At 40.5% G+C, this 27,857-nt stretch overlaps 1 protein-coding gene across 1 annotated transcript; it reads right to left on the bottom strand.

The window, feature by feature from the left end:
- Positions 1–241: 241 nt before the first annotated feature.
- Positions 242–27,473, bottom strand: ZBTB20 (zinc finger and BTB domain containing 20). Its single transcript, XM_027727494.2, has 3 exons — positions 27,286–27,473; positions 6,908–8,515; positions 242–1,755 (listed from the first exon to the last, which is right to left on the bottom strand). Exons 2-3 carry the CDS (start codon positions 8,493–8,495, stop codon positions 1,337–1,339), a joined length of 2,007 nt encoding a protein of 668 aa, XP_027583295.1. The 5' UTR covers positions 8,496–8,515; positions 27,286–27,473; the 3' UTR covers positions 242–1,336.
- Positions 27,474–27,857: the final 384 nt, after the last annotated feature.

Here is a 27,857-nt window from a genome sequence, read left to right as displayed (position 1 = left end):
ATAAAAGAGAAGATATTAGTGGCAGTGTATGCAAAACAAAAAAGAAAACAAAGAAAAATTACTTTTAACAATCTCACTTTTTTTGTTTTTTTTTTTACACAAATACTGTTGTAAATATATTAAAAAAATCAGCATTCTATCTGGTAAACGTCACTTTTGCCCCTCTATAAAATTTTGAATTAAAAAAGTCCCAAGAACTCTTTTTTTTAAATTATTATTCCCCTCCCCACCCACCCTCTATTCCTCTTTCTTCCACAAGAATAAATCCTGATGCAACTTTTTTTTTTTTTTTGCAAAGATTGTGGGAACTAACCCTTCTCTTGTACCTAGATCCATAGGTTGCAACCTCTGATATCTTTGATTTTCCTCTGTGTTTCTCTTTGCCTTCTGTGAAAGTCCCTCTTGATTGTGCTGAGGCCCTGTGCTCAGCGAAGACACTGAATAAATTACAAAAAGCCACCGTTGCTCTTTGTCTGAATCTTCTTGGTTTCTGCTATAAGGTGGTGGTGGTGGTACGAGAAAAGCAGCGGGGAGGGTGCACCAGGGAGCGTGGGATGGAGCAGAATCCAGGTGAGGAACCTCTGATTCTTTTTCCTCACCCTGCAGGGACTCCACACTATCCAAGCCACACTGCCTCGCATTCCCCTCAGCCCTTTTGTGTGTTTGTGGATGCGTGTGTGTGAAAAAGCAGACTCGTGGTGGAAACCAGCAGGGCCTTGTTTCCTCTGGTTGCTGCTCAACCAGAAGCAAAATATTCCACAGTTCTAACTGGATACTGTGAAGTCCAAAAGCGGTCAGCAATGTGAATCATGTCCATTGAAACACTGCAAGCGGTGTACTTATAATGACAGTAGGCCTTGTAGATTTGTAGTATATTTTGTTTTGTTTGTTTTTTTTGTAGTGCTCTTCACAAGTGAGAAAAAAAGATTTTTTTTTTTATTATTTTTCTGTCTGTTTTTTTTAAATTTTTTTTTGTGGTTTTTTTTTTTTTGTTTTTTGCTTTTTGTAGTAAAGAAGGGTTGTATTTAGAGGCCAGTAGCTAGAGATCCAACCAGTGGAGCTCATGAAGCACTACCTGGCCTTAAGGCCACCATCCGAGGGAGGCTGGGAAAATTATTATTCACCCAGCCTCCGGAAATGTAATGTACCAGCAGGCAAAAAACAGTTCTTCATGTAGTACAAAAACAACAAAACAAAATGAACCCAAAAAAAGGAGGAAAATAAAGGTAAAAATGAAACAAAAATAATTTCTTAAATTCTAGTGCCATAGCTTTCTTTTTTTTTTTGTTGTTTCTATTTTTGTTGTTCATAACAAAGAGAGAGAGAGAGATTCTACTTATCCGTCTGACACATGCATCCTCATGTGGTCGTTGAAATGCTCGATTTGGTCAAACTTAGCTGGACAGACAGAGCAGACGTACGTGGTCCCCTCCGTGCAGGCCACCACCCCGGCGGGGACAGCCCTCGTGCCGGTGCCGGTGGCTCCAGGCGTGCCGTTGGTGGCACTGTGCAGAGCCACATGCCTCTCCAGCAGGGTCTTGTGGGAGAACTTCTTCTTGCAGATGTAGCACTCGTAGGACTTCTCCCCACGGTGGAGACGCATGTGCACATTAAGGGAGCTCTTCTGGGTGAAGCGCTTGTTGCAGATACTACACTGGTACGCCCTCACGCCGGTGTGCGTCACCATGTGTTTGATTAGGTAATCCTTTAAAGAGAAGGAGCGCCAACAGATGCTGCATTGGTGTGGTTTCTCACCTGTCCATTACCAATGAGAAAGAGAGAGATAGAGAGAGAAAGAAAAACAGACAAAAAAAGAAGATTGTAAAATTAAACCAGTCCAGTAGAATGGTTGGCAATAAACTAATGGTAAGTCTTATGGGGGTCTTTGAAGAGCTGCTCTGGCTAACGAAGAGTAATTCTGTTAATAAGTGTGTTTTGACACACAACATTTTTTGTAATCAGAGGTTACAAATGCTTTACAAAGGGGGCTGTAGGTATTCCCAGTCCACGTACAGTAAAAAAGAGTTCAGGTGATCTCTTCAAGTTCACATAGTAGGAACTAAGATGGGACTGGAGTTAAAATGTCCTGATATCTACACCCAGTTTCAATGGCACAGCCTCTTCTGCCCGTGTCCTCATGCTCATTTCTAGACAGGTGTTAGCCAGGTTACTTTACCTTTCAGTGCCTCCATTTCCCTGCATGCAGCCTGCGTGCAATAAAAGCATGGACAAAGCTAGTGATTACTATATAGCTGACCTGTAACACATCTATTTTGGCCAAATTGCTTTGTATTTCTCAGAAGAGAAATGCCAGAGATTGCCAAAGGAATCCAATGCTTTACAAGAGGTTTACATTTGTTGCCTCCTTTTTTCTGGTCAAATCTCATAGATGAAACATGGATAAGGGTAACTGAAAAGGGAACCTCAGTATACAGAATTGCCTAGGCTGGTCAGCACCATGTGAAGGACAACCTAACAGATAAAATTATAGTGTAAGAGACAGGAATTTTAAATTATTTGACTGCCAATTAAATAAAACACCTTATGAGGTAAATCAGAGATAAAATATACTTATGTAATCTATCACATTGCCTTGGATCTCCAGGACTGCTGTAAAACTGATTATGGTAACTTGTATAACTGAACTCTGATCATGAATTCTGACAAACAAGTGACTACAACGATGAACTGGGACAATTACTCAACTGAGAACATATGATTGCTTTGTTCAGGCTACTCTGAAATCCTCCTCATGCTCAGAGTTCTTCTGGGAAACAATGCCACAGTCTCATGTTTCATGGTATCAAGCAACGTTTTCATGATATGTTGTTGCACTGATAATGTAGACAATAACTAACACCCTGGATGCCCCATCAAAAGCTACTTTTTAATTTGTTTTCTGAATCGCTTGTGATATATTTCAGGTTCGGTAATTCATCATCCCCAAAGCTGTTAGGGAGAGAGATAGCTCTGTAACAATCAAAATTATTCTCTGTTTCACTGACTGAAAAAATTATTTTCCTGTGGTTATTCAGCAATTTCCCATCTAGCAGAGATTTTTCTTTCTTTCCACAGACATCCTGCTTCCTCCTTTTTACAGTCTGTCTGCACTGTTTTAAATCCTGAAGAGTCAATCTTCAGGGACCATGACACGCCTGTGGTAATATATAATTTACTCTTTGTATAGTGAGATTACAATATGCCAGTTATACTCAATTTTAATAGGAGATAATTAATATGGATTGGATGTGAAGGACCTACTTTTTTATCTCTCTGAGTCTCTGTTCCTTTTTATTTCATGGTTTGCATATATGATGGTGACATCCATGAATGAAATCCACTTGCTGCTCTTCCTTGCACTCATGAGTTTGTCCCTATTTGGTGAAAGACACTTGGTCAAAACACTGAGTCCTTACTTTCCTGATGGCTTTGCTGAACACAGTAGTGAAATGAGTGCAGACAGACCAATTTGCTTGACACGTTATGTGGAAAAGGATAGTCTGTCAGTTAGAATAACATCTGATTAACTTAAAAGAGACTGATTATATTTACAGTGCTCATTTTTGCCTGGGGAAATATATGTCCCAGAGTTTGTAATAAGTTGGTCTCCTCCACTCTAGACCCTGTTAGGACTATGCTATAAAAACACCTTAATTTTTTCCTGCATATGTTCCTAAGAGACACTGAGTTCTGGCTTTTTAACCTCAGTTTCAAAGCCTTCCTGGGAGTTTTCCTCTCCTAAGAATCTCAAAACTTTTTAGTTGTTGGTGGGGTTTTTTGTATGTAAATATATGTGCTTCCTCAGTGAGCACTGCAGATTCTTTATTCCCATGATTCTTCATCTTGAAGTCAGAGAAAACTTTGCTCAGTGAGTTAAATGTGCATGTTCCTCCTTTTGCTTCTTTATTTTGTATTTGGTTGGTATTAGACAGCAATGTGGGGCACTTAGAAACATAGAATCACAGCATATCCTGAGTTGGAAGCAGAAAAAGCAATGTCAGTGCCTGGCCATGGTCCTTTCGGCATGCCTTTTCCAGCTCCAGCGTTCCTGGAGATGTAGCCTCTGTGGCTCTTTGAACCCTAACCATAATGGATGCTTGGTCTGACACTGAGGCCACAGAATCCTAGAATATTCTGAGTTGGAAGGGATCCACAAGGATCATCAAAGTTCACCTCCTGGGCCCGCACAGGAGCACCCCAACAGTCACACCATGTGCCCAAGAGCATTGTCCAAGCACCTCTCAAATTCTGTCAGGCTGGTGCCATGACTACTTTGCTGAGGAACCTGTTCCAGTGCCCAATCACCCTGTGGGTGCAGAACCTGTTACTAATATTTAACCTAAATCTACCCTGAGACAGCTTCATGCCATTCTCTCATGTCCTATCACTGGTCACCAGAGGGAAGAGAACAGTTCCTGCTCTTGCACTTCCCCTCGTGAGGAAGCTGCAGACCACAATGTCTCCTCTCAGTCCCCTCTTTAGGCTGAATAAGCCAAATGACCTCAGCTGCTCCTCATATGACTTCCCCTCATCCCATCACCATGGGTGCCCCAGATTACGGTGGTATGGAGGCAGCAGTGTTGGGGCCTTCACAGACATTGCATCCATTCTAGCACTGCATTTCCACAACACTGCGTGTCTTGGAGAACAACATTGCAGGATACATTAAGGGCAGTTCGTAGGGAACATGGAAAAATACTCATCTCTAGTATGTTTGCATCCACGTGAAAGAAGAAAAGGAAGTTGGTTTCTGTTGCATGGAAAGCTACACCAGACTGTAGTTTTCGGAGCATAAGAACATACAGAGATTTGAAGACGTTTAGATCGTTGAATTCTGGTTTATGATTAGACTCCTCCATGACTTCTCTTGTGAGCCTTCCAAACAGAAAGACTAATTCAAACATTTACATGTCCTAAATCTTTCCCTTTTTCTGTGGATCTTTTCCAGAGCCACTTTGCCTGGCTTCTTTGACCAGGGATAGGGAAAATAACCCTGACAGTGGGAACAGCTGTCTGCTCTCCATTTTTGTAATGATCCTGTCCAGCACTAGACAAGGTAGCAGACATCCTATCGCTGAGGCTGCACATACAAAGATTATTTTCAAAAGGGTTTTCTGAAACCCAGCCTTCTGTTGGTTGAGGTGCAATTATTCTCCCAGACATTCCAGGAGCCAGTTTGTTCCTAAATGAATTTTGAAACAGTTTATCTCCCTGATTCTTTCCTTGCCACCAGAGTTTATTATTCTGGGCATTCTCAGACCCATACAAATATAACATTAATTAATGATTAGAGATGCCTACCAGTTTTCTTGGTTGGCATTATGTGTAATAGCTAGGAATGCTTTAAGGTCAGATCTTCCAGTACTACTCTTTATCTGACTCCAAATAAAAAGTGCAGCGCACAGCTTGGTGGTAGGAGAAATAAAGCACCCAATCTCAGTGAAATTATTTGTGAAAATGCCTTTCTAGCTTTTAGAACAAGGATGCAAGGAGATATATTTGAATGTGTTCTGAAGGAGATATTTTTCTGAATAAAACAACACTATGTATGTAATATTTTAGCTATGTGTCCACAACAGAAAGATGAAGAACATAAACAGATACAAAGGGTAATCTTGGGATTCAGGACTCTTGATCCTTGCAATTATACATTTTGTACCAGTCCTGAAATGTTGATCTTTTTGTATACGTACATGTCTGCCTTAGATGTCTAGAGGAGTTTTTCATTTAAGTGATAAATATAGGTAAATTGAAGTTAAACGTTTACATACTCACATGGAATTGAAGTCTATTGCATACAACTGAGAGGCATGACCTACATTCCTCCCATACTTTGGGTAACTTTTCCAGGTTTCTACTCCATGTATCACAAACCCAGCATTTATTTTAAGATCTGATGTTAACAAAACCACTGCTTGGTGAAAGAAATATTTACTCTTTCTCTAAACTAGAATTTCTCTCCAATGTCATAAAGAGCTGAGGGCTAAAGCAAGCAAAATTTAGTCCTGAACTCATGACAGTTCCTCCATGTAAGATATATGTATCTCCTTGCTTTGAAGTCTCATAACTTGAGAAAGCTAGAAAAGGCAGTTTTGGTTCAGTAGAAAATATGGTTACCTATATTGTCTCAATAGCCCATAAACCATATACTAAAGCAGCTGCATTTTTAAACAAAAAAGCGCTGATGTTGTGTTCTGTTGCGTTTTACATATATTCTTTCAAAATTTTCTCATTGAAACCTATGTTTCTGTACTCACAGCTAGTGAATTATCTGACTTACCAAGAGAGAAGGGATTACAGCAATCAGCTTCAATGCAGTACAGAAAGCCCTCTTTCCCTCCTTCCTTACAAAACTCCCAATTTACTTTCTTATAGGAATATGTGAGATCAAGAAAATATGTGGCAATGTGCGTAACATCCAGGTCTGGACCTACTGCTGCAGCTCCATCAGTAATGACTTTGCCCTAACCTCATGCCAATTATCACCACTTGAGCTTAAACCCCTGTAGCTTTAAAACCTACAGGGGTATGCCCTTTCTTAGTAGATACAGTTTTTCTTATGACTTATTACAGTTCCTCATGCCACTTCCACTTAAGGTTGCCTGGTCACCTTGCAGGATACAACAAACGCTTATCACTTCCTTGGACAGATGCAGGGCACATTTTACTCCAACTAAAATGAGCTTGTTTCTGTACCATGCACAGTTAGACCCCTGCATGAGACCTGTACGTTTCTGCAGAGGTTCAACTTCAGTGCAGTAAGCTTGGGGAGTGTTCAGTGACATCCTGGATAACCCCTCTCTTCTGTTTGTGTTCGGGGCTGGCATGTTGGCAAACAGGCTCTAAGTCCATGGTTGTAAAGGACTTTCTCTGGCTTCAAATATAAGCCAAAGGGAAGTACTCTTACCTGTGTGTACAAACATGTGCTTGACATAGTTCTGTTTGGCGGTGAAAGTCTTGTTACAGAGAGTGCACTCGTAAGGCTTTTTTTCGCCTTGCCCACCCGCTGTGCTGTGGCCCGCAGACGGGGCCAAGGGCTGTGGGGCTGGCAGCTGGGCAGTAAAGGTTGACAGGCCAGGCTGGGACACTGTCACAAACTGTGTCTGTTGGCCAGCTAAAGGCTGGGGCAGGCTGAAGAGAAAAGGTTTAGGGCCACTGCCAGCAGACTGCGTGGTGAAAAGGGCAGGCAGGTAGGTGTTGCCAGCTGTACCAATGACCTGAGTGTTGCTGGTCAGAGTCAGTGGCATCCTCAGATTGCTGGTGAGGGTTTCTGTCTGGCGTAAGTAGATCTGTGTGGTTGGCAATGGTTGGGCAACAGTTGTGTTGACAGAAGGCTGCAAAGCCCCCTTTTCGGTGCTGTTATTGACTGTGAGCACTTTGCTGTCCATTTCAACGTCATTGCTTCTCTCTGGTGAGGAAGAGTTGGCATCTACATGTTGCTGCTGCTGCTGCGGCTGAGTGCCATCAGCAGGGACGTCATTTTGATCTGCTTGAGAAGGTTCTTGCTGCCCATCCCGGCCCAGAGCAGCCATAAACTGCTGCTCCATGGAATCAGGCTCAGTGCCAATGGAGGAACTGACGCCTGAGTCAAAACTCTCCCCTTTGGGCTCACTCTCAGTGCCTTCTGCTTGGTCAGTGTCCTCAGTGCATTCCTCAGACTCATTGCGCTCAAGGATCTGCACCCTCTGTTGGCCATAGTAGTCATAGTCATCCTCCATCTCCTGCTTAATATGGATGTTGCCCATCAGGGTTTGAATTCGGACAGGGCGCGGTTGCTTGCGGCAGTGTGTGGTCTCTGGAGTGGTGGAGAGGTACCGCTCCATCTGTTGCGACCGTTCATGGATCCGGGTAATCCAGCTGGGATCTTCTATGTGATGGTCCCTGGGGAGCCCCAGGGCTGTTTCATGGTGGCTGACCACAGCTCCGCTGTAAAAGGAGCGCTCCCCACTGCCATTTTGCATGGAACAGGCATAGAGGGCCGAATAGATCCTGTCCACACTGTGCTGTGAATGGCTCTGCAGGTAGCCAGACTCTGTGTCGGTGCTCTGCCCCGAGGTGCCTGATTCGGGTGTTCCTCTGGGTGTCTCCTGGCCAGAATCCTGAATCACTGGGTAGACCTCTCCCACATTTTGCGAGACAATCCTTGTGCACTCATCGATCACAGTCTTGATCTGCAGGATGCTGGCAGCTGTGAGGATTTGGAGGGCCTCTGACTGTGAGACCCGCAGCACCCCGCTGTACATGAAGTCAATGAGCTTTTGCACAGACTGGACTGACACCACTGAGGGGATCTCGATGTCACTGTAGCCCAGCAGCAATTTGTCCTGGAAAAAGGGGCTGCCAGCCGCCAGCACACAACGGTGGGCGCGCAGCATGCTCCCGTGGATGCGGACCGTCACGTCACAGAAGTGGCCACGGTTGCGCTGCTCGTTGAGGGTCTCGAGCACAGAATTGCTGAAGTTGTGAAGGTTGATGCTATGAATGCGCTCTGTCATCCCCTTGCAACTGATGTTACCTGGAGCAAAGCAGGAGACAAAAAGAAAAAAAAAAAGAACAGATTGAGTCTTGTCCTCTGCAGGGCCACAGTCAGAGCACTGGCAAAGGTGACTGCCCACTGGGTAAACAAAAGTGACTGCACTGTAAAAAATCGCATACAAGGGCATTGGTAAGAAGACACCATTTTTGTAAGGCCAAGAGTAAATTTTGCTACTCATTTGCAGATGCTCAAGTCCTGAATTTTTGGGCAAAAGCAAGTGAAGACAGGTGTAGCTGGGCCTAGATTCCAATCGTATTACTGGGCCTATCGGTTTTTCTGGCTTTAAAAAGCTTAGAGCCAGCCAATTATAAACACTGAGCACATGGATTAAAGCTGGATTTTAAACTGTTTGGATGTGGATCCATGCCAGAAGAGATCAGAATCTTACTTTAATGGCCCCAAGTTGTTAATGCAAAGAGTATATATGAAAATATGATTTCTATCTAGATTGGTATTTTAAGGAATGTGGATCCTATGTTTCACAGTACAGTGAAAAAAACTGGCAGTTACTTTGTAAAATCCAAATCTGGTTCAAGATTTAGGCTGTAAATGTTCCTAAAATCCCACGCACAGTTTTGTCTGGGTTCTGGTTTAGAACATTCGCTACCCAATAGTGACAAACAGTCCTCTGAAAGAACCCAAAGCAAAAAGTTAACATGAGCTGTCCCCTTAATTTTTAGCATATCCCAAGTTCTGACTTGCAGCAGAATGCCATCATATAAAAACAAATGTTCTCCTGCTGTTATTTACTTGACAGAAACTGGAAAATTACAGACATTTACTCCAAGGAAGATTTTGTCTTAGTTTGGCTGGATAATCTAAATAGAGAACAGTTTAGAAAAGCATCTAACCAAATTGGGTACAGAGCCAATATAATCTTCAAATTTAACTTTTACAAGTGACTGAAAAGTAACTTCTTAATCTCTCTATCCACTGTTCCCTATTTTCATCTTGCTTCCTTTTAATGCTTTTCTATTTCCTTTCCTGTTCTTTACCATTTTTAGTTCTATTCAGATTTTGATGGGCAGAAACTGTTGTTTCACCTTTTAACTCTGAAGAACCAACTGCCTTTGGAATGGTAAACAAATAGAATAGTATTAATAATTTTCTTCTCTTCGCATTTGTAGCACATACATCACCTTGGTTCCTAGAAAAGCGTGCAGAGAAAAGTAATGCTAAATCTCCACTAGTATTACAGACATCTTAACTTGAATATTCCTACCTAAAGCTACAACCCCTCTTGCCACAATTACTTGTCAATGTGTACGGATCCAAAAGGAAAATTTGATAAGTAAGCATGAGTAAATTAAACTAGCTTATTGTCACTGTCTAACAGAAATATACAGAGCAAATAAATAGCATTGATAGCATTGAAAGCAGCGTCTTTTAGCCCAGTAACATCTCTCTAGTCCACCCTAAGAAGTGCTTTACATCTCATACACGGGCACTAGAACACTATTCACTGCAATTTGCAGGAAAATGTGACATCTTCCCTGTTCTGCCTTTTCCTTCACATTTATTCACTTCTGCCATCTCAAGCACTCTCTATTCTGGTGGTTCAAAGAGAAACCATCTTGGACACAGGTGGTTGTTTTAATTCTCTGAAGTAGCTAATGATAAAAGGGAAGCACAAAGGTCAGGAACTGGAAATCATGATGGGGCCTGGCTGTCTGAAGAAGTCTGATGTTAACAGATGTAAACCAACCAGTACCAGAAGGGTACTAATTGCCATGTGTGATTAGCACGCTGCAGGGATGCTCACAGAGCAGAAACAAGGAGGAAACTACTAACAGTATGATGGAGGTTGTGAAATACATCTGTCTTGTTCATAAGCTTAGCCAGGAAACCAGACTTTCTTCCTCTGATGAGACTGACCATAGGACTGGAAAAACATCTTAGGCATTCAAATACATTGCAACTATTATTACACAAAATAATGTACAGAAGAGATGTATTTCCTCCTCCTTCCAGACAGAGTAATTCTCCAAATGCCTACAGGGCAGTTCAGGATGCTTCCCTTCCCAACAATCAGATCACACAAGAATCCAAAATGTATTTACATAAAAAGTCGGAATCCTTGGCAAAAGCTTTGTTCTGGTGAAGCAACAGAAGGTGGAAAACTAATGATAAATAGATGACACATCTTTTCAAGACCTACTGTAGGCCACAGCAAATGATTGTATAGCTACCCATTTATCTCTGTCTTGAGTAGTATCAATGACAACTTGATTTGATCCTAGGACTGTCTTTTCACAGAAACATGACTTTGTGTTCTGCTTTGTCAAATGAGGTATTTGATAATAAGAAATATGCAGCAGTCCAACTCAATAACCAAAAAAATCCTGCTTTCCACATACATTCACAGTGTAGAATATTCTACACATATCAGAGAGGCTACAGACAGGTCTCTTGATTTGAACAGGTGCAAAGTAATCTACTTTTTCCCTTATGCCCCTTGGCAGATAAAATAATTTTGTGAGTGGAACTCTGAAAAATGCATCCTCAGGACAAGTCCTTTCCAGAAAGGTGTAATATGCATCATGAGACTGGATGACTTCTTGGGAAAGTAAACTCTGTCACTTACCCACAAATTATGTACAGAAAGGAGGAAGGGTAAGGTTCATCTATAAGTTTCAACAGCCCTTCTCAGGTCCTGGCTGTGGGAATCAAGAGTTGTGTAGCCATAGAGTATTCTGTTGTTAGATGGCTTGATGAAATCAGGTAGCTGGGCTTAACAGAAAAGAGGTTTGTTTGCATTGTTGAGAGTGATGTGAATATCTCTCCTCTCTCCTATAGGAGCTGATTTAGGGTGCACCTTGTGGTGTAGGACCTGATCTGAAAACTGAGTCACTTCATAAATGGCATGGAATGCTTTTTGTTGTTCCTGTTAGTAAAAACAGAGTTTGCCCTTAGAAAAAAAAATCCTTTCCTCCTTTACTTCTTCAGAAAAAAAAATCCTTTCCTCCTTTACTTCTTCAAGTGAAATTGGAACAAATACCACTTCTTCACCTGAGAAACAACTGAAATTTACTCCTTAAGGATAAAACAAGAAGGGTGGTGGAAGAGAAACACAACAAATGGAAAAAAAAGGTAATAGAGATTTTGAGGATGATTATTCTAGGCCATATTCCTTGACATTCAACACTGTAAACTATATCTATCCAAAGTACAGGCAATCAAATAATTTGCAATAGTGTCAGAGACACTACTGCACAAACCACAGCAGTATGAAGAGCAGTTTTAACAAATTCCAGAGACTGGTCTGTAGCAAAACCTGCTGTCCCATTCAGATCCTCTCCCTCTGCAGGAAACTGGGTACAGATTTTTGTGGTTGAAAGCCGAAAGTCCAAAGCTGATGCTTCCCATAAAACGTGGACTTGCCAATGCAGGTTTGATTCTAAGTAAATGCCACATTCTGACAAAGGCTACTAGAGCCTTGGACAAGCCAGAAAGCGTGTCAGCTCTTCACAAGACCCAGCTATACACATGCGCACTCACCTACTCGTCACCGCACAGAATGCCTGGCTCAGGAAAAAGACTGCTGTCTCGGGCTCTTCTCAGGCCTGCCACTCTTTTAAACTCGAGACAGTGGGAACCTTTCTGCGAAATTCAAGTGGTCTTTGTTAAGTATCCCCCCCTTTTTTTTTTTGTCCAGTAAACATGATGTAGAGATCCCAATGGACTTGTTCTGAGAAACTCCTGTAAAATGGTTTTGTCCCCTTTCTGTGAAGCTAGTTCTGATTGGAGGGGTATTCACAAACCATATAGGAAAGAATGGGTGTGAAAATGCAAAGGCCATTCTTACCCAGATGGGCAATGAATAGGCATTTGCAGTTAAAAAAAAAAAAAGGCAGAAAAAAAAAAAAGAAAAGAAAAAAAGCCCAGACAACTGCACAGATTATGCACATTTGAAATCCTCCTGGGATACAATTTGAAGCTGGCATGGCATAAAGGTGAAACATATTACTGTGCAACTTTGAAAAAAGCTTCATTTGCCCGTATGCAAATGTACCGATTAAACTGTCAGGCTATTCACAGAAACATGCATGGAATTCATCCTCAACTAGTAAGAAGGAGCACAACGTGGATGGGAAAGGAAAAAACTTTTGTTGTGTAATACATGACTGAATGCTTAGATTAGTGTTTCCCTGAATCTCATCCACCCCTCCTGCTGACTTTTATGCTATGGGCATTCAAAAGAAAGTAGGTTTTACCATGACAATAACAATGACAACCCCTCCAAGTACAGTACCAAAGAGGAAGGCAATGGCAGAAGGAAACAGCAGGCAGTGGACTCCTGGAAGATGCTATAGAAAATGTGGAAGTGCTGCAGTGAGGTACATCGAGCATGGCCTGAGGTAGCTTTCTATTTGCCAAGGTTACCATACACAGACCTACATAAACTAGAAAGTTATGGTTTGCAAAGGTGATTTTTTTTTTGCCAAAACCATAAAAAATGACCCCCAGCAAACACATGATGTAGCAGAGCTAAAAAGATGTACAGAAGACTGAAGGCCAAACACAAATGACTATGCTGTACATTTTAAAATGCATTGAGAAGGGATTTTTTTGTACAGCCACTAGATGTCCCTTTCTCCTAAGCCAATTGCTGATAGCTTTAATGTTCGTACCTGAAGAATATCAGAGACTTTGATTTTCTCTAGTGTCCTTTAAAATCACAGTATCTCAAAGCTCATTGATGACTACCATTTCTAGAAACACACTGATGATGAATCCACCACAGTCACTGTAACTCAGCAGTAGCTTGGTGCATAGCCTGCACCTGAAGCAAAACTGCCTAGGACACTGGAATCCAAGCTCTTTTTGGAAACTTAGTGTGTGTTCTTTCACAGGAATTACTAGCAGAGTGAAACCCAAAGACTCTGTCTTGCTTTCATACTTACAAGGGAAAGAGAATAATCGTCTTACATTCTTGAGAACTGGTAGGCTTGCTAAGACATATAGATTAAGTTTTAGCCTCAATCTTATGCAGTAGCATTTAGAAAATTGTTTGGCAACCCATCTCACTGGTACTAAAACAAGATCAACTAGAACTTGCTTGATATATTTGCCTAGTTTGTCTTCCTGACAACCTTCTCAGCTCTTGCATTAAGAATACACACTTCGAAAGAGAGCAGAAAAGTTGGAGGTATTGTATCTTGTACAGAATATGTTAACTTTGTATTCTTAATATCAAAATGACAAGTGCCTCCCTAGTTAGGAGAACACCCTGGGCTAAGACAAAGATGTAGAAGTTAGGCTTAGTAGGCCTTCTTCCTGCTTCTGAAGTTGTTTCTCTCTGCATCAGTAATCCAGCCACTAGTTCCTGGGAGCACAACAAGCTTAACTAACCCACTGCTGCTGGAGAAAAGCATTATTATCTACTCCTTACTCTCTTTCTCTACCATGGGTGGTTTTGGAAATCTCTAATCCTTGGTCTTCACACCAAGTGCTGTATGACCACAGCCTTCTGTTTGTATCAGAAGGATGCATCAGGTTCTTCAGATAGTCATCTAGTCTACTCCCTTTCCTCATGGTGGGAACAATTTACCTACACTATCTCTTCACTAATTTGTCTACTATGTTTGCAAAAAAATCAACATTGTGGGGGATTTCCACTCCCTCCCCAGACAGACTGTCTGCTATCTTTCTAGCAAGAAAGATGTCTTAGTATTTAACTTTGAAAATGATTATTCATCGTTTCCTCCAACGGATAGAGAGAACTATTGACCACTTCCCTCTTTATCGGACTCTCTCATATATTGGAAGGTGCCTTACTTTCCTTCTTTAGACCTATCTTTTCTAGGAAATACAAAGTCAGGTCTCCAAATCATTCTCACTGGTTATAGGTATTCCCCTCATTTTTATCTTCTTCCATCTCCTTTCCAATTTGTCTGTCTTTCACTTAAAATGCAGCCCTACAGTGGATAAAGTACTCTAGCTAAGGGAAGTGAATGAAAGAGTTGCCTATTTATCATCATATATGATACTCTTTAAAGACTTTACAGAATAAATAAACCAGCCAAACAAAATCCTGTTATCAAAACAGATTTGCCCTAAGAAAGATATGTCTCAGTAAAGAATTCTTAAGTTGGGATGAAAATCTCAACTCTTGCAAAATACAACAGTTTAGTGGAAATACAGCATTTCCACCACAACATATGAAAACTACTATAGCCCCAAAATTTCCATAGGAAGTTTTTTCATTTCCATACATTAGTGTGTTATATTCCAAACTTAGCACCATAACCATTGGTGCTTTCTTCAGCACCAGTGACCCGACTTATCCCAATTGACCAAACTTTATTTTCTGTTGTTCTAAAGTTAGTTACTCTAAAATAAAACTGAATTAACAGAGCAAAAATTTCTATACAGTGTTTCCATACACAAAATTAGTCCTGCATCATGTTCTAACCCTCTGGGACCAATTTAGTGGGGCAACATTTCTTCCACTCGAAGAAGTGACCAGAACTCAAATCCTGAAAACCTGGTAGTGTCTGACTTCTCAGCATACCTCAAAGACAGTGGAGAGGCCATTTTAGTCACTCCTGCTCAGACTAATTCTCCTGAATATTTGGCCTCATTCTAAGCAAGAGGAAAAGCTTATATGGAGTTTCAGGAACACAGAAGAACATTTGTATCCTCAGCAGGAGATCTGACCAGGAGTAGCCCTTGCTTTCTGTTGCTTTAAAGGTTTGCTGGAGTTTTCACCCAATCATCTGCTTGAACATCTTGAAATTCAGTATCTCCTTCTATAATATCTATCCAAAACAAACACCAGATGACACTACACAAATTGCCCTAACCCTACCAGATTGTTGTTAGAATCAAAATATGTAGCAGTCTACATTTAACAGGAAGTACTGTATTTTTACCAGTACAACATCTATTAATGTGTCAGTAATACACTCTATGGAAGAAAGAATCACTGCGTTCTGAAAGCTGTCAAACTTCTCTAAATTTCATCGCTAATAACTACATTTGTTTGAAAGACATAAATGCACGCACACACAAACAGAACCTTATTCTCCAAGGATAAAACATATCGAAGAGACGGCAAACAAGAAAGAGTTTGCTTAAACTTTGTTCAAGAAATAGACTTTTTCTGAGACTAGAGAATATTCAGCAAATTTCCTATGGACAATTTATTCAGTTAATTGCCCTGTCCTTTTTAGCATTTACCTAATGATGAGATATCCATTTTACATAAAACTGAAGACTAAACCATAGGTGTTCTGTACATAAATGGCTTCTATATTCAGTGGGCATAAATCCCCAATGTCAAGAATAAAAGCCTCTATTTCAGCCTACACGCTTGAGGAGCAGGCAGTGAGTCACCTTCCTGTGCTTAGTCTGAAAGACCACGAGAGGTGTCCATCAGCACTAATCCTGTTTGCTCTACAATCCTCAGGAGGCAATGTCTGTGCCTCAGTTTGCTCCACATGTAGAACAAAGACAGCATCACTCATCCCATCCTGCAGGACTGCCTGCCTTAATTAATCCTAACAAATTGTTCTGCATTCCTTGGATAAAGAATACTACAGAAAGAGGAAGAATTATCTCCAGAATCTGAAGTTCTCTTCAGATTTTGTTCTCCATGATTACCAAAAAGTTGTTTTCTTCTCAAACTGTTTAGTGCTTTACTTCCTCTATACCTCTTTATGGTCAGCATCCAACTTAAAACCATAAAACACCCGGTAAAAACTACTCCAATTCATAGCAGTGTTGTGACCAAAGCCTTCGAAGTGTTACAGCATGTTCAGCTATTTTTAAGTTAGAGAAGTACAACATTTTTAGTAACATTTTTAGCCAGGGTATTTACTTTTCCCACTTTCAGTCCAATCTGTATACTTGCTATTTTAGGAATTTCAAAGATACTTTAAAGATGGTATAGGCAAAAGCCATTTTTTATTCCTAGGCACATATTTGAGGTCCAGTCCAATATACCTCCACATTAAACACTGGCACACATATACACACACATTGATTTTCTCAGGTCCTCTCTCAGACTTTGTCTTCAGACCTTGTGCTGCTACAGCCATGTCATTGTATCCCCCTAACATAGACTACATTGATGGGGGATACTTCTCCTGCAGGTACCTACACCACCTCCAAGCAACATGTATGACATTACCAGAAGAACCACTGAAGCTGTCATCACAGCTGCATTAACGGGGATTTCAACAGACTGGCTATATCATTACAAGGGTGGTAATTCCTGTGACCCAGCCAGCTGCAACCTATTTATGTTAACAAAATATAAGCTTGCCAAATAGCATTTTAATGCTCTTTTTAAAAAATGTAAAGGGAGAAAACTATTCAACTGCCCTCTCTTAAATTTGGAAACGGAGAAACAACATGGCCACATGATGGCACCATTTCCTAGGAAGAGATACGAAGCCACGCTCATCCCTTCTTCCGCAGGGAACATTTTCATGTTCTACGTGAAAACTGTTTCAACCACACTTCCTTGTTCCCAGGGAGTCATGCACGATCCTGCCAAGCCCCAGCACGGTCCAACTGTTTTAATTGGCTATAAGTTTATAGCAGTTTGGCTCTTTAAAAATCTAGGTGCATCTATTGCTAGTTTTCCCTCACAGTGCCAGGTGCTGTTACTCAGAGGGCGTTTTGCACTGGCAGACCTGCAGCAAGAGAGCCACTTAATAGGGAAGGGGTGAGATGGGCCAGCAGTGCTGGTGGAGTTATGGTGTGAGCACTCCCCAAAGAAAGAATAGGGGGATGCTTCTTGGGAAAAAAACCCATCACTTTTTGGAAAATGTAGGCAAACAAGGTGATTTATTTTGCTGTTCTATGGTCCTGATTAAAAGATTAGTCCTTAAGAATACCTTCACCTGCTTTAAGGGCTTTTGTTTAAATCCTAAATAGTGTATTTCAGACTGAATACCCACAAGGAAAGTGGATAAGGATTGCTTTTGGTTATCTTGATGTGGGGGAACTGTATAAACTTATACCCTCTCTCAGAAACGTTGTTTAGGGAGGAGAAAGGGCTGGGGTTGGAGGTGGGAGCTGAGTCTGGAGAAGGAATGAATTAAAAGGATAATTGGTGCAAATATATTAAAACATGTCTCCAAAAGAGACAACTGCTATTCCATGAACTCTTTCACGTTCGCCCTGTATTGTCAGGTTTTTCCCCCAGGCAGAAAGACAAGGAGGAAAAGCTTATCAGCCTGAGTGTGGTTAAATTCAGTAAGCCTGAAAGCCTGTGGGCTTTGGTTAAAAGGAAAATATAGATTAAAACCTCTTAAGGTAATTACCTGTTTAGAAGGTTTCTATTCAAGCTAGAATCCTCTACAGGGAGTGTTTGTAGCAGTCTGTTAGGAGAAGGGTGCAGTCAGATATGTCTGAGTTTTGTGGGAGAGCTGCTGCCTGCAGAAGAGCACTGCTTATATCCTGCATAGTTCCAGAGAAAGGCCTTTCCATGTAGGAGATTTTGTTCTGGTCACAAAACTACTGGTTGATGGGAGAAACAAGGGATGGATGAAAAATTGTAAATGCCAGTCCTCAGGGCTGACAAAAGGATTCTTTTATCTCTTCCAGTGACTTTATCTAAGCCCTGAGTAGAGGAAAGCTATCACATGAAAATGCTAGATTTTATTTGGTTATTTTTTCCATTTATCTTTTTTATCTACTAGTGAAAGGGTAATTGTCAACTAGTACAACTGGGTGCTTTGGTGAATATTTCAACTTAGAAATATCGTGAGACAAATATTCATACTGTTTTGGACTGTGGCTTCTTTATTTTGAGTTTATGGGATGACTGTTCAGGCCTGCTTATAATTCAGATTTAAATATCAGTGGGAAACAGCACATGCTCATGTCAACAATGCTGAAGGCCACAGGGAAAGTTTCTGTGCTCTGTAATCCCTGGGAACAGACTTATTTCCAAAATCACCTACTTAGTTTTGATAGGAATAGAAATGTATGGCAGAATGCTTTAAACTAATAAATCAAGGAAATAAACAAGAACACAGCATTGCTGGGTGGCTGGATATCATCAGATGGATCTCTAGCATTAAATGTACACTGTCAGTTCCAACGCTTCTCACTACCCCTCAGAGAAAAGGCCCTGGAATTACATGTATACACAAGCATACAGACACCAACAGGTGATACTAATGCAGTGCACGAGAGTTATTTCTCAGGTCTGCCTTCAGGCACATTCTACCTTCTACTCAGCTAAGAACATTAGAGATAGCATCTGGGGGTTTTATTTTGAATACGGGGAATATGCCCTGTTTTGAAATGCGGCATAGGATCAAAACACAAGGTAGTTCTGTTAAAATTGACATGGTTGCCCACATAGACAAGGAACTACGGGGAGAAGCCCCCTTCTCTGTTTTTATTTCCTCTATCATACCCCTTTTCACACAAAAATTGCTACTTTGTGTGGATTTTTTCTCTATCTGTGTAACATCAATAAATTACACGTTATCACGCCTATCATCTAGTTATAAAGAGCCTTTCAAGATTTTTAATAGATGCACAATATTGCTACACTTACATTTTCACTGGTTAAGAAGTCAAAAATAGCTGTTGTGAGATTACTCTTAATTTATACTACTTCTCTCTCGTGGGCTTTCAAGAAGCAGCATTTCAATACAAGTCACAGATTGATACAGAGTATATATTGCACATCCCAGCCAGGCAGAGATCCTTTCAGTGTTTAATAAAACAAAGCTGGGATGAGTAAGGGTTCTAGGATTTGTTTATCTTTTTTTCATAGGTGCAGTTAATTCCTCAAGGAGCTAACAGAGCTGTCAGATTACCTAGACATCTTGAATCCTCTTTGTACTCTAGTTCCTGAGTGGTAGATACATAAGACTAGATCTCATGTTATTTTAGCCTTATAAGTGACTCTGTGGACAATGAAAATTGTCACAGAAAACATAAGTGAAAAGATGGCACAATGGCATCCCCTCTAGAAACAATGTAATTGATGTCCTTGGGAATCCAAATGCACAGTGCCAGCCAGAACACGTTGCTGTGGTCTGCAAGGCAAACACCACGATGCAAATGAAGTTTAGTGACATTCTGACAGGCTTACAACTGACTTTCACCTATGGAGTAGATCAAACACCATGTTTCTTGTGAAAATACAGTGACTTTGCCCCACGACATCTCCTAGCACACTTTATACACATTAGTAGGAGGTACTAAACAGCACCTCGGTATTATGTTTCAGGTTCTCTCCCAGTACCACGCTAAGGCTTCAGTTCAAAAAAGACTTCAATGAAAGAGCTCTCTTTGTTCAGCTGTTCAGTGGAGAACAAGGCAAGAATTGTTTTTGGTTTTCTCTTATTCGAATACTGATTTGGCCCTACCTTTTTCTGAAGTTACTGAAGGGGATCACAGCACAGAGATTACATGGCTACTCTTCCATAGGCAAACAAGAGAAAAGAGGAGGAAGTGACTAGGGAAGCTTAGAGGAAAAGAGCAGAAAGCTCCAATGCTAAACAGATCACAGTGGTGAACAGGAGCAGAAGGTGACCAAGCAGGTCTTTACACCTGTAACTTTGGAGTTGCATAGTTGCAACAAACCAGGCAACTAATGCACCAGTCAATGTTTCCCAAACCATGGGACGTGACTCCCGAGAGAGATGCAAGCACTAAGCTACGTAGCATTTTAACAACCCACAGTAGAAGGAGATGTAGATATAGCTGCTTCAGTTTCCTTCAGACAAGAGTCACCTGTCAAACACTGAAGTGCCCCTCTGTAGACTATATTAGCAAAATGGTGCATTTGGTTTAGTCTCCTCACCCAATTAGGACAGAGGAGATGACAGCAGTAGCATGTATGGCTAAGACAAAATAACAATGATTGGCATGATTTTGTTTGACATCCTTCAAGCAGATCACATAAAGTGACAGTTTTGGTATGTGCAACTTTGGGAAGAACAAGTACTAAAAGGAAAAAAAAAGAAGAGGAAGTTAGTCAGAAAGGGCCTGAAAGGAAAAGATAAGGAAGTAAAATCCGTAAGATCAGCAGGGAGGTGGCCTTAATAACACTTTAATAGAGTCCCTATGCACACCCAAAGACAACAACAGAAAGATGAGGAAGTAGAAAATGCTACAATAGTTAAATAACAAGGTATAAGAGTTCATTAAAGCTGAAAATGTATTCTCCAAATATGGAAATCATGTCCAAGTGACACTAATAGAACTGAGCATAAACTGTAGCAGGTTAAATGTAAAACAAAGATTACATAGGGTAAAGAGGAAACTTAAAGAGAAACTCACTAAAGGCATAAAGATAAATACCACAATAAAACATTATTTAAACATATCAGACAGAGAGAGTTTACAGGGGAACAACTGGTACCTGGGAAGTGCTGTAGATTATGTGGATTGATAGATTAAGTAGGTAACCAGTAGATTCAGTGTGTTAGCTAGACTACTGGTCTGTGAAAGCAGTAAAGGTAATTAAAGAGGTTACAGAAACTCTATAGTGGAATTGACATTATTGCTTTAATTTTCAAAATGGAGTATGATGGAAGAAGGTAAGCTATCTCAACAGGAGAAGCAGAAAGCACTGCTCTGGAGACTTGTTAAAAAAAACCCCAAACCAAACACAAAACCCCCATTACAGAAACAAAAAACGTGAACAAAATCCCCAACAACAAAAAAGTAATGGAAAATCTTCGCACATTGAACAGTGACAGATATTTGTACAGTATTCATCAGTCCTTCATTTCATGAGTGAAGCTGTTGAAACACTCATCCAATATATAAAATAAGGATTTTCCTGGAAGACTCACAACTTAGAGAATGGTAATAAAAATCTTGGAAGAGGCAGACTCGGAAGACGTGAACAAGTAAACTCAGATTGCAGATATCTTACTGGACAGTTAAAGCATGCCTTGGTGGCTACAGCATGACTTAGAAACAGAGACACCACAGTATTACCAACTCAGTCACGTCAAGAATGGAAGCTATGGAACTGTAAAGATCAATAAGCCTTATCCTTTTCCCTGCTATTTAGAAAGAATAGATACACTGCAGACACATCTTCAAGTTCTTCCCTGAAATCATGAAAGCTACATACTTGCATGGCAGTTTTAAACCAAAGCTGATATTACACGTTATCACTGAGAGTTCTCTAAATTGAGAGCAGTAAGAAAAGTGCTGAATAACACAAGAATTGACAACCTAGCATCAAGCCAGTATCAAGGGGTCATCAAAAAAGAAAATCAACATTTAGGATAATTAGACAAACTTTCAAAGGAGTCTACGTGTTAGAAATGTGATTTATGCATCAGTGAAACTCAGGCTCCAAAGTCACACAGTTGCTTCTGAAAACATACTCACTGACTTCATAACTGAAGTACCATATGCTATTAGTCATGCCTCAAGAGAAGAAAAGCCCGAGAGACCAACCTGACAAAACTCACTTAGTGTACTGATTAGGAATGTAGAGACCAGTTCCTATCAGTACTACAACATTTTACACTGCCAATTCTTCAGTGTATTGCAATGACTTTTTCAACAGAGGCAGGGTGAGCTCAGTTTATAGTTTTGCATAGCTGTACTTGTACTTACTTCTGTCTACACAACTCAGCAACATATATCTGCATCTATGAAAAAACAAGTAATTCCTGACTGATATTTCTCTGAGAGTTTTACAAACAGAAATATAAGCGTACAGGACATAGAAACCAGCTACAACTACTAAAAAGCAAAGCATTTATTAAACAAAATTTCAAATATTCTTCAAGATGAAAGTAAAATTAAGAGTTGTGACACTAGTATTTGAGAACTATGGGTACCCTTGCTTTCAGTTTAGCTTTCTACGGAAAAGGCCTGTATCATTATTATTATATCATCTAAAATAGATATCTAAACATACATCATTTCTTAGGTCACCAAAAACAACCTAAAAATATTCAGCATTAGCTAAGACATACCATACATAGATTAGCAAAAACACAGATGAAATTACTATTGACATACTGTCTGACTATAAACAAAGAAGCTGCTAGAATCACGGCCCCTCTTCTCCTCACTGAGAGTGGAAACCATTTGAAAGCTCCAAAGCAGTTCCTAGGGAATCATAGCCAGATATTTCCAGAGGGAGAGGGAAGACCATAAGGGCATGTAACCATTCTCTTCCTGCCACAGAACCTCAAAGAGGAATACAGGAAACCTAAAAGGTAAAGATGAGGCCAAACCACCTTCAGATCCATCTAGCCTCTATATTAGCCCCAGGCAAATCAAAAATCAAACCTGCAGATTCATGGGAAGAGAACAGAAGGTCCCTCTAGCTGCTCAAGAAAATGGAAACCCAGAGTTTCCATATCCACTCTCACTGCTCTGTGGAGCTCAGGAACCTCATGAGCTTCCCTCTCTTGACTTTCCCTGCCATGCTGGAAGGCTATGAAGCCACAAAAATTATAACTTAGAAGGAAAAAAGAAAACAGACTGCTTCAGAGTTCCTATCCTGTGAAAGCTGGAAAATGCTGGAATTAGACCAACTCAGCCACGTTATTTGAGCATGTAGGGGCAAAAAGTTCAGATGTAGTCTATCACTGAGAGTGTTTATAAAATGCATTCTATTTAATGCACAAAAACTTCCTGGTCCCTTGCTAAAACATAACCTTAGAAAGTCCTCTCCTATTTCAACATCCTGCCAATGATTGTTTAATGGATTTTTCAAAAAATATTCATGCCTTACTTTTCTTCTCAACTCATTCCTTACCAGAATCTCAGGTCTCTGCAAGAATTCTGTGTTCTCTAAAATCATAAAAATTGCTTCAGAAGTTTTTCCAGTGATTGTCCAACCTGTCTCTCAGTCCCATGGAAACTCTTTGCATAGATGTTGCTTTTGTCTTGTCTGGAACAAATTCCTTCACAGATGGACCATCCAATATCTAAGAATAACTCTTTTAACTATCAATAGAGACAAAGAGATTCAGTTGCACTGTTCCCGTGGGATTCCTTTGAGTTTGGACACATCTGTTAAGATGCATACATCAGAGCTTGAATGAAGTTTTTGTCTGATTGTATCTCTGAGAAAGTTTCTGCCAAAATGATCTTATCTCTTGGTACTTGCAGAACATATAGAGTTATAGATGCTTTCTGAAATGCTCCTGAAATAAGTGGCCTATACAGATCAACTCAGTTTAAATACAGCCAAGTCCTACTGACTTTCTTCCTCTCAGCAAAATCTTCAGAAGCTTTACCTGAGGCAGTTCAGCCTTCGAACAAGAACTCTACTAACTTTATGCATTCTCTATCCACAAGCAAGGAAATATGTGAAAAACTGCATATAGCACAAATCTCATATGCTTTCCTTTGTTTTTTTGTAACCTTTCCAGAACCTGTGCTTGTCCTTGCAGCTTTTTGCACAAACACCTCTCTTCTGGGTAAGCAGCTACATGTGTTTGTGACAGCTGAGTAGCTAGAGGTATAACTCAGCTGGAGCTCTATCAGCTCACTCTATCACTTAATTCCAAATTAATTCAAAGTGGTGCTTTTTATCTGCCAAGCCCTCCACGAAAACAGTTACCTCAGGAAGAACCTCTTCCTCTAGACTGTTTCTCCAATTGCATTGCATGACTTAGCATTTCCCAAGACTGAAAGAGATGGAACTAGACACAACGCATCCTAGGTTCTGGATTTTGCTTCAAGGATTCATCTGTGCTGGAAATATAATACTCAAATCCAGAATGTTAGGACCCAGTCCTACAAGTGTGAGAAATAATGCAATTTCATTTGGAATAAGTGGTACCAGAAACAGCATGTAGAACATACTATGCTACAATAAAACCCTAAATTAAACTGAGTGTCACATACGATTTGAGGGGTTTTTTTTGCTAAGCATTCATATCAGTAAGAGTGGCATTCATACGATTGCTTAAGCTTTCTTCACCTCTGCCTTTTACAGCTGAAGAGCAGATGGCTATCATAGAGTTTTTATTTCCTATGCTTGGAAAAAGTATTTTGATCTGAATCATTCCAAAAGCACCCTGATATTTTAAAGTAGATTGGCTTCTGAATAATTCTCATTAAAAATACGTGGTGGTGTTTTCTGCCAAGCACCAGTGACTGTGCATGCAAAATGGTCAGTGAAGATTTCAAACTGATTTGAATAGGTGGCCCATAAAATCCAAGTCTTTTTTTCCAGACACATGAATGAGGCCTTATGAAACCATCTGCACATCTGTGCATTTTTCCGAGAATTGATATACCCTACCATGCTAACTCTTTCTGGGTGTTTCTGATATTTTCAACAAAAATTTCTCCCAAACTTCCTATCTAATGCTAGTTTTTAAGTAGTTTTATATTATTTGCCATCCACTAGAAAACTCTCCACCAGTCCTTTAAAAATGAAATAATCTGCCCAGCTGTGGGGGAAGAGGCAGTATGATAGTCTGGGCAAGAGAGGAGAAGCAATGCTGTACTGTCTAGAAGGAAGAGAGAAGAACAGGAAGTGTTGCTGGCCCAAAGAAGAAAAGCATCGCCACAGGTGATGGAGAAGGAACTTGTAATGACAGGCCTTTTTTAAATGTTGGGAGCCAAAAATATTAATCTCTCGTGTCAAGGAACATATTCCAACAGTAAGTCTTGAGGCAATATTAAAAAAATACCACAGAACATGAGAGAAAGCTATAGTAAATATACGGTAAATATTCATCATGCTTCATTTTAGTTCATGTGAGAAACTGGCATTGCTATTTTGCAAAGGCATGCCAAATAATAATTATATGCATACCATCCCAAACAAATACAGACCTGATAAAGGTCATAACCCATCATAAATAATGGAAGTTTTTCTATGGGTTTCAAAGCATATGGAATCAACTAACAGAGATCAACACCACAAGAGGTTTTACCATTCCCCGAATTTTTGCAGGACTCTATATTTTGGGAACTAAATTTCAATAATTCATGACAGGACAATATTAATGGTGAAATTGTTATTAAACCTCTTTTCTGAAAAAAACCCCACACTTTCAGTGTGAAAGGAGCATCTAACCTGGCTTTGCAGTTTATTCATATTTATAGAATCATAGAATTGTTTAGGTTGGAAAAGATCTTTGAGATCATCTGAAAGATGATTTGCGAACATTAAAAACTTAGGAGTCTAGAAGACTGTCCACAGAACAGGTAGAGCATGAAGAGCTGCAGGCTCCACCTCCCCCTGCTGCCCTCTGCCAATATTCCTCACCCCTGAACTTGGCCACCTCAGAAAGCAAAAGCAGGAGTTCATTCTCCAAGTTCCCTACAATCCCTGCTGGCCTCTGTCCTAAGGTTGCTTTCATGGGTTTCCATTTGTACTGTCAAAAAACATCAATGTGAGGTTTCAAATCCCATTTACTAATGAACTCTTTCATCTTTGTGAATGGGATAAAGGGATTCTTTGTTTGAAAATAAGGATTATTTCTTCTTGTTGTTCTGCTCATTTTTTGCATCTTTTCACAAGCTTTTTGTTTTCAGAAAACATTACAAGACAAAACTGCACCCCAGTTTTAACAAAGAGCCTGACATCTCCAATTTGAAGAGAATTCTTGTATATACCAAATTGCATGCTGCCTGCTGTTCAATTGTTTCACATCTCTTTCTTCTCCCCAAATCACCAGGTGAGATTTAGGAAAGTGTCCCCAATGTTTACCAGCTCTATTAAAATCAAGATCTCTCGCAGAAGCTCATAATGAATAAAGTCAGAAGCCAACAGGAATGAATTGCAGCTAAAGTGATTTTGATAGTGATGATCCCTATAACCCGGCTGCTTCCAAGCTTGGCCCTGAGGCAGGATTTTTAAATTAAAAAAAGAAAAGAATACACATACTTTTTAATCTGATTTTTTATTGTCATGCCCTGATTTTTTTTTATAGGTTTTTGCAAAGTCTGGTTGGCTTCCAAGCTCTTGAAACATGGTGTCATCATCTTTCTTTCTTCTTTTCCCCCTCTTGTAAATTTTACAACATCCTAAAACCACTGCAGGAGAGGTAAACTATATATTCTACAACTAGTGAATGATGAGGTTCACAGTACCCTGCACATTCTTGCCCAAGAGACTTCCAGGCAGGGACCACTGTGAAACAACAATGTTTTGACGAGCTGACAGGGTAAGTTATGACTTTCCAAAATCGAGTTTTAATCATTCCCTCCCTTATTTTTGTATTTTTTGGCAAAATGGAAAAGAACATTTTTAAAATGCCAATTAACCCATGCTGAGTAACCTGAAAGTGAATGCACTCAAAACAAGGGCCTTAAAACTTAACAACCAAACAGGTCTACAAAGATTTTCCAGATTCTCACAGACTGATTCTCTCCACAAAACACTCCCCTTTCTTTGTAGAAATCCTTTACAATGCTGGGTGTCAGAGCCAGACACTTGTTTTCTCCCACTGCAATACAGCACAGGCTGAAACCCTCCAGTCAGCAGATATGCTTGGGTAATGAGAAGCATGTGATTACCTGGAGAGGAGCAACTACAGTTCTAGTTGGACAGAGACACGCTTGAGGGATCTTCCCTTTTTAATTTGTAAGAAGCAGCAACCTGACCCAACAACATGGTCTCAGCTTCCTCTGCTCGATTGCATTATCACGACCTTAACAGAAAAATGCTCTGTTTCAGTGGTAATTCCCAAAGAAGAGTGAAGGTAAGCCCTGAGGAAGTCCTGCTTATGACATTATGGAAAGAGCATCCAACTGGAAAACCTGGTCCACAACAGGGAACGTGTTTTCAAGAACCCCAGCACAACCCAGCAGCATGTTGGTGTACTCACAATCAGATGACCCTGTGTGTGCGTGCAGGTTTGTTGGTGAATGTGGAAAGTGGATGAGGGCCGGGCTCAGAGACGGAACAGCTTCAAGGTTCAGGCAGGGAAGGCCCGGCTTGGCGCTGCATGCACCCGTCTGAGTAATCTCATTCTCCTCAGACGCCTTCTGGTTTTCAGCTGTCTTGGGTTTCTTCCTGAAAATAAACAAAGAGACCTTTGAAGGGACTGACTGCATATTTGGGAAAAGGCATTTTTAGAATCTGTTAAAGATAACTTTCTTCCCCCACCACCACCCCCCTCTCGCCTCTCTTTTCCCTTACAGGGAAGGAGGCAGAGAAGACTTTCCTCCATGCTTCTTGTTTGGAAACAAGCTGCTCCTTGTTTTGACTCTGATGCAATGGCCCTGAGACTGTGTTACAGCAAATAGGCCAAGCACGAAGCTCCTCATTCTGCCCCTACTGATGACATATAAAATGAAACTCGTCCCAGTGGTTTAGACAGTTGGAGCTCCATTTGACAAATATTAACCAAGGCTGTAGCATTCTGAATAGAGAGAGTTATACAGAAATCTAACAGCA

This window comes from Pipra filicauda, unplaced genomic scaffold (assembly GCF_003945595.2).
Source record: "Pipra filicauda isolate LSUMZ 115617 unplaced genomic scaffold, ASM394559v2 scaffold64_size3178608_pilon, whole genome shotgun sequence".
NCBI classification, from domain to species: Eukaryota; Metazoa; Chordata; class Aves; order Passeriformes; family Pipridae; genus Pipra; species Pipra filicauda.
The sequence above is the reverse complement of the archived record's forward strand: the minus strand, read 5'-3'. Positions and strand labels throughout refer to the sequence as shown.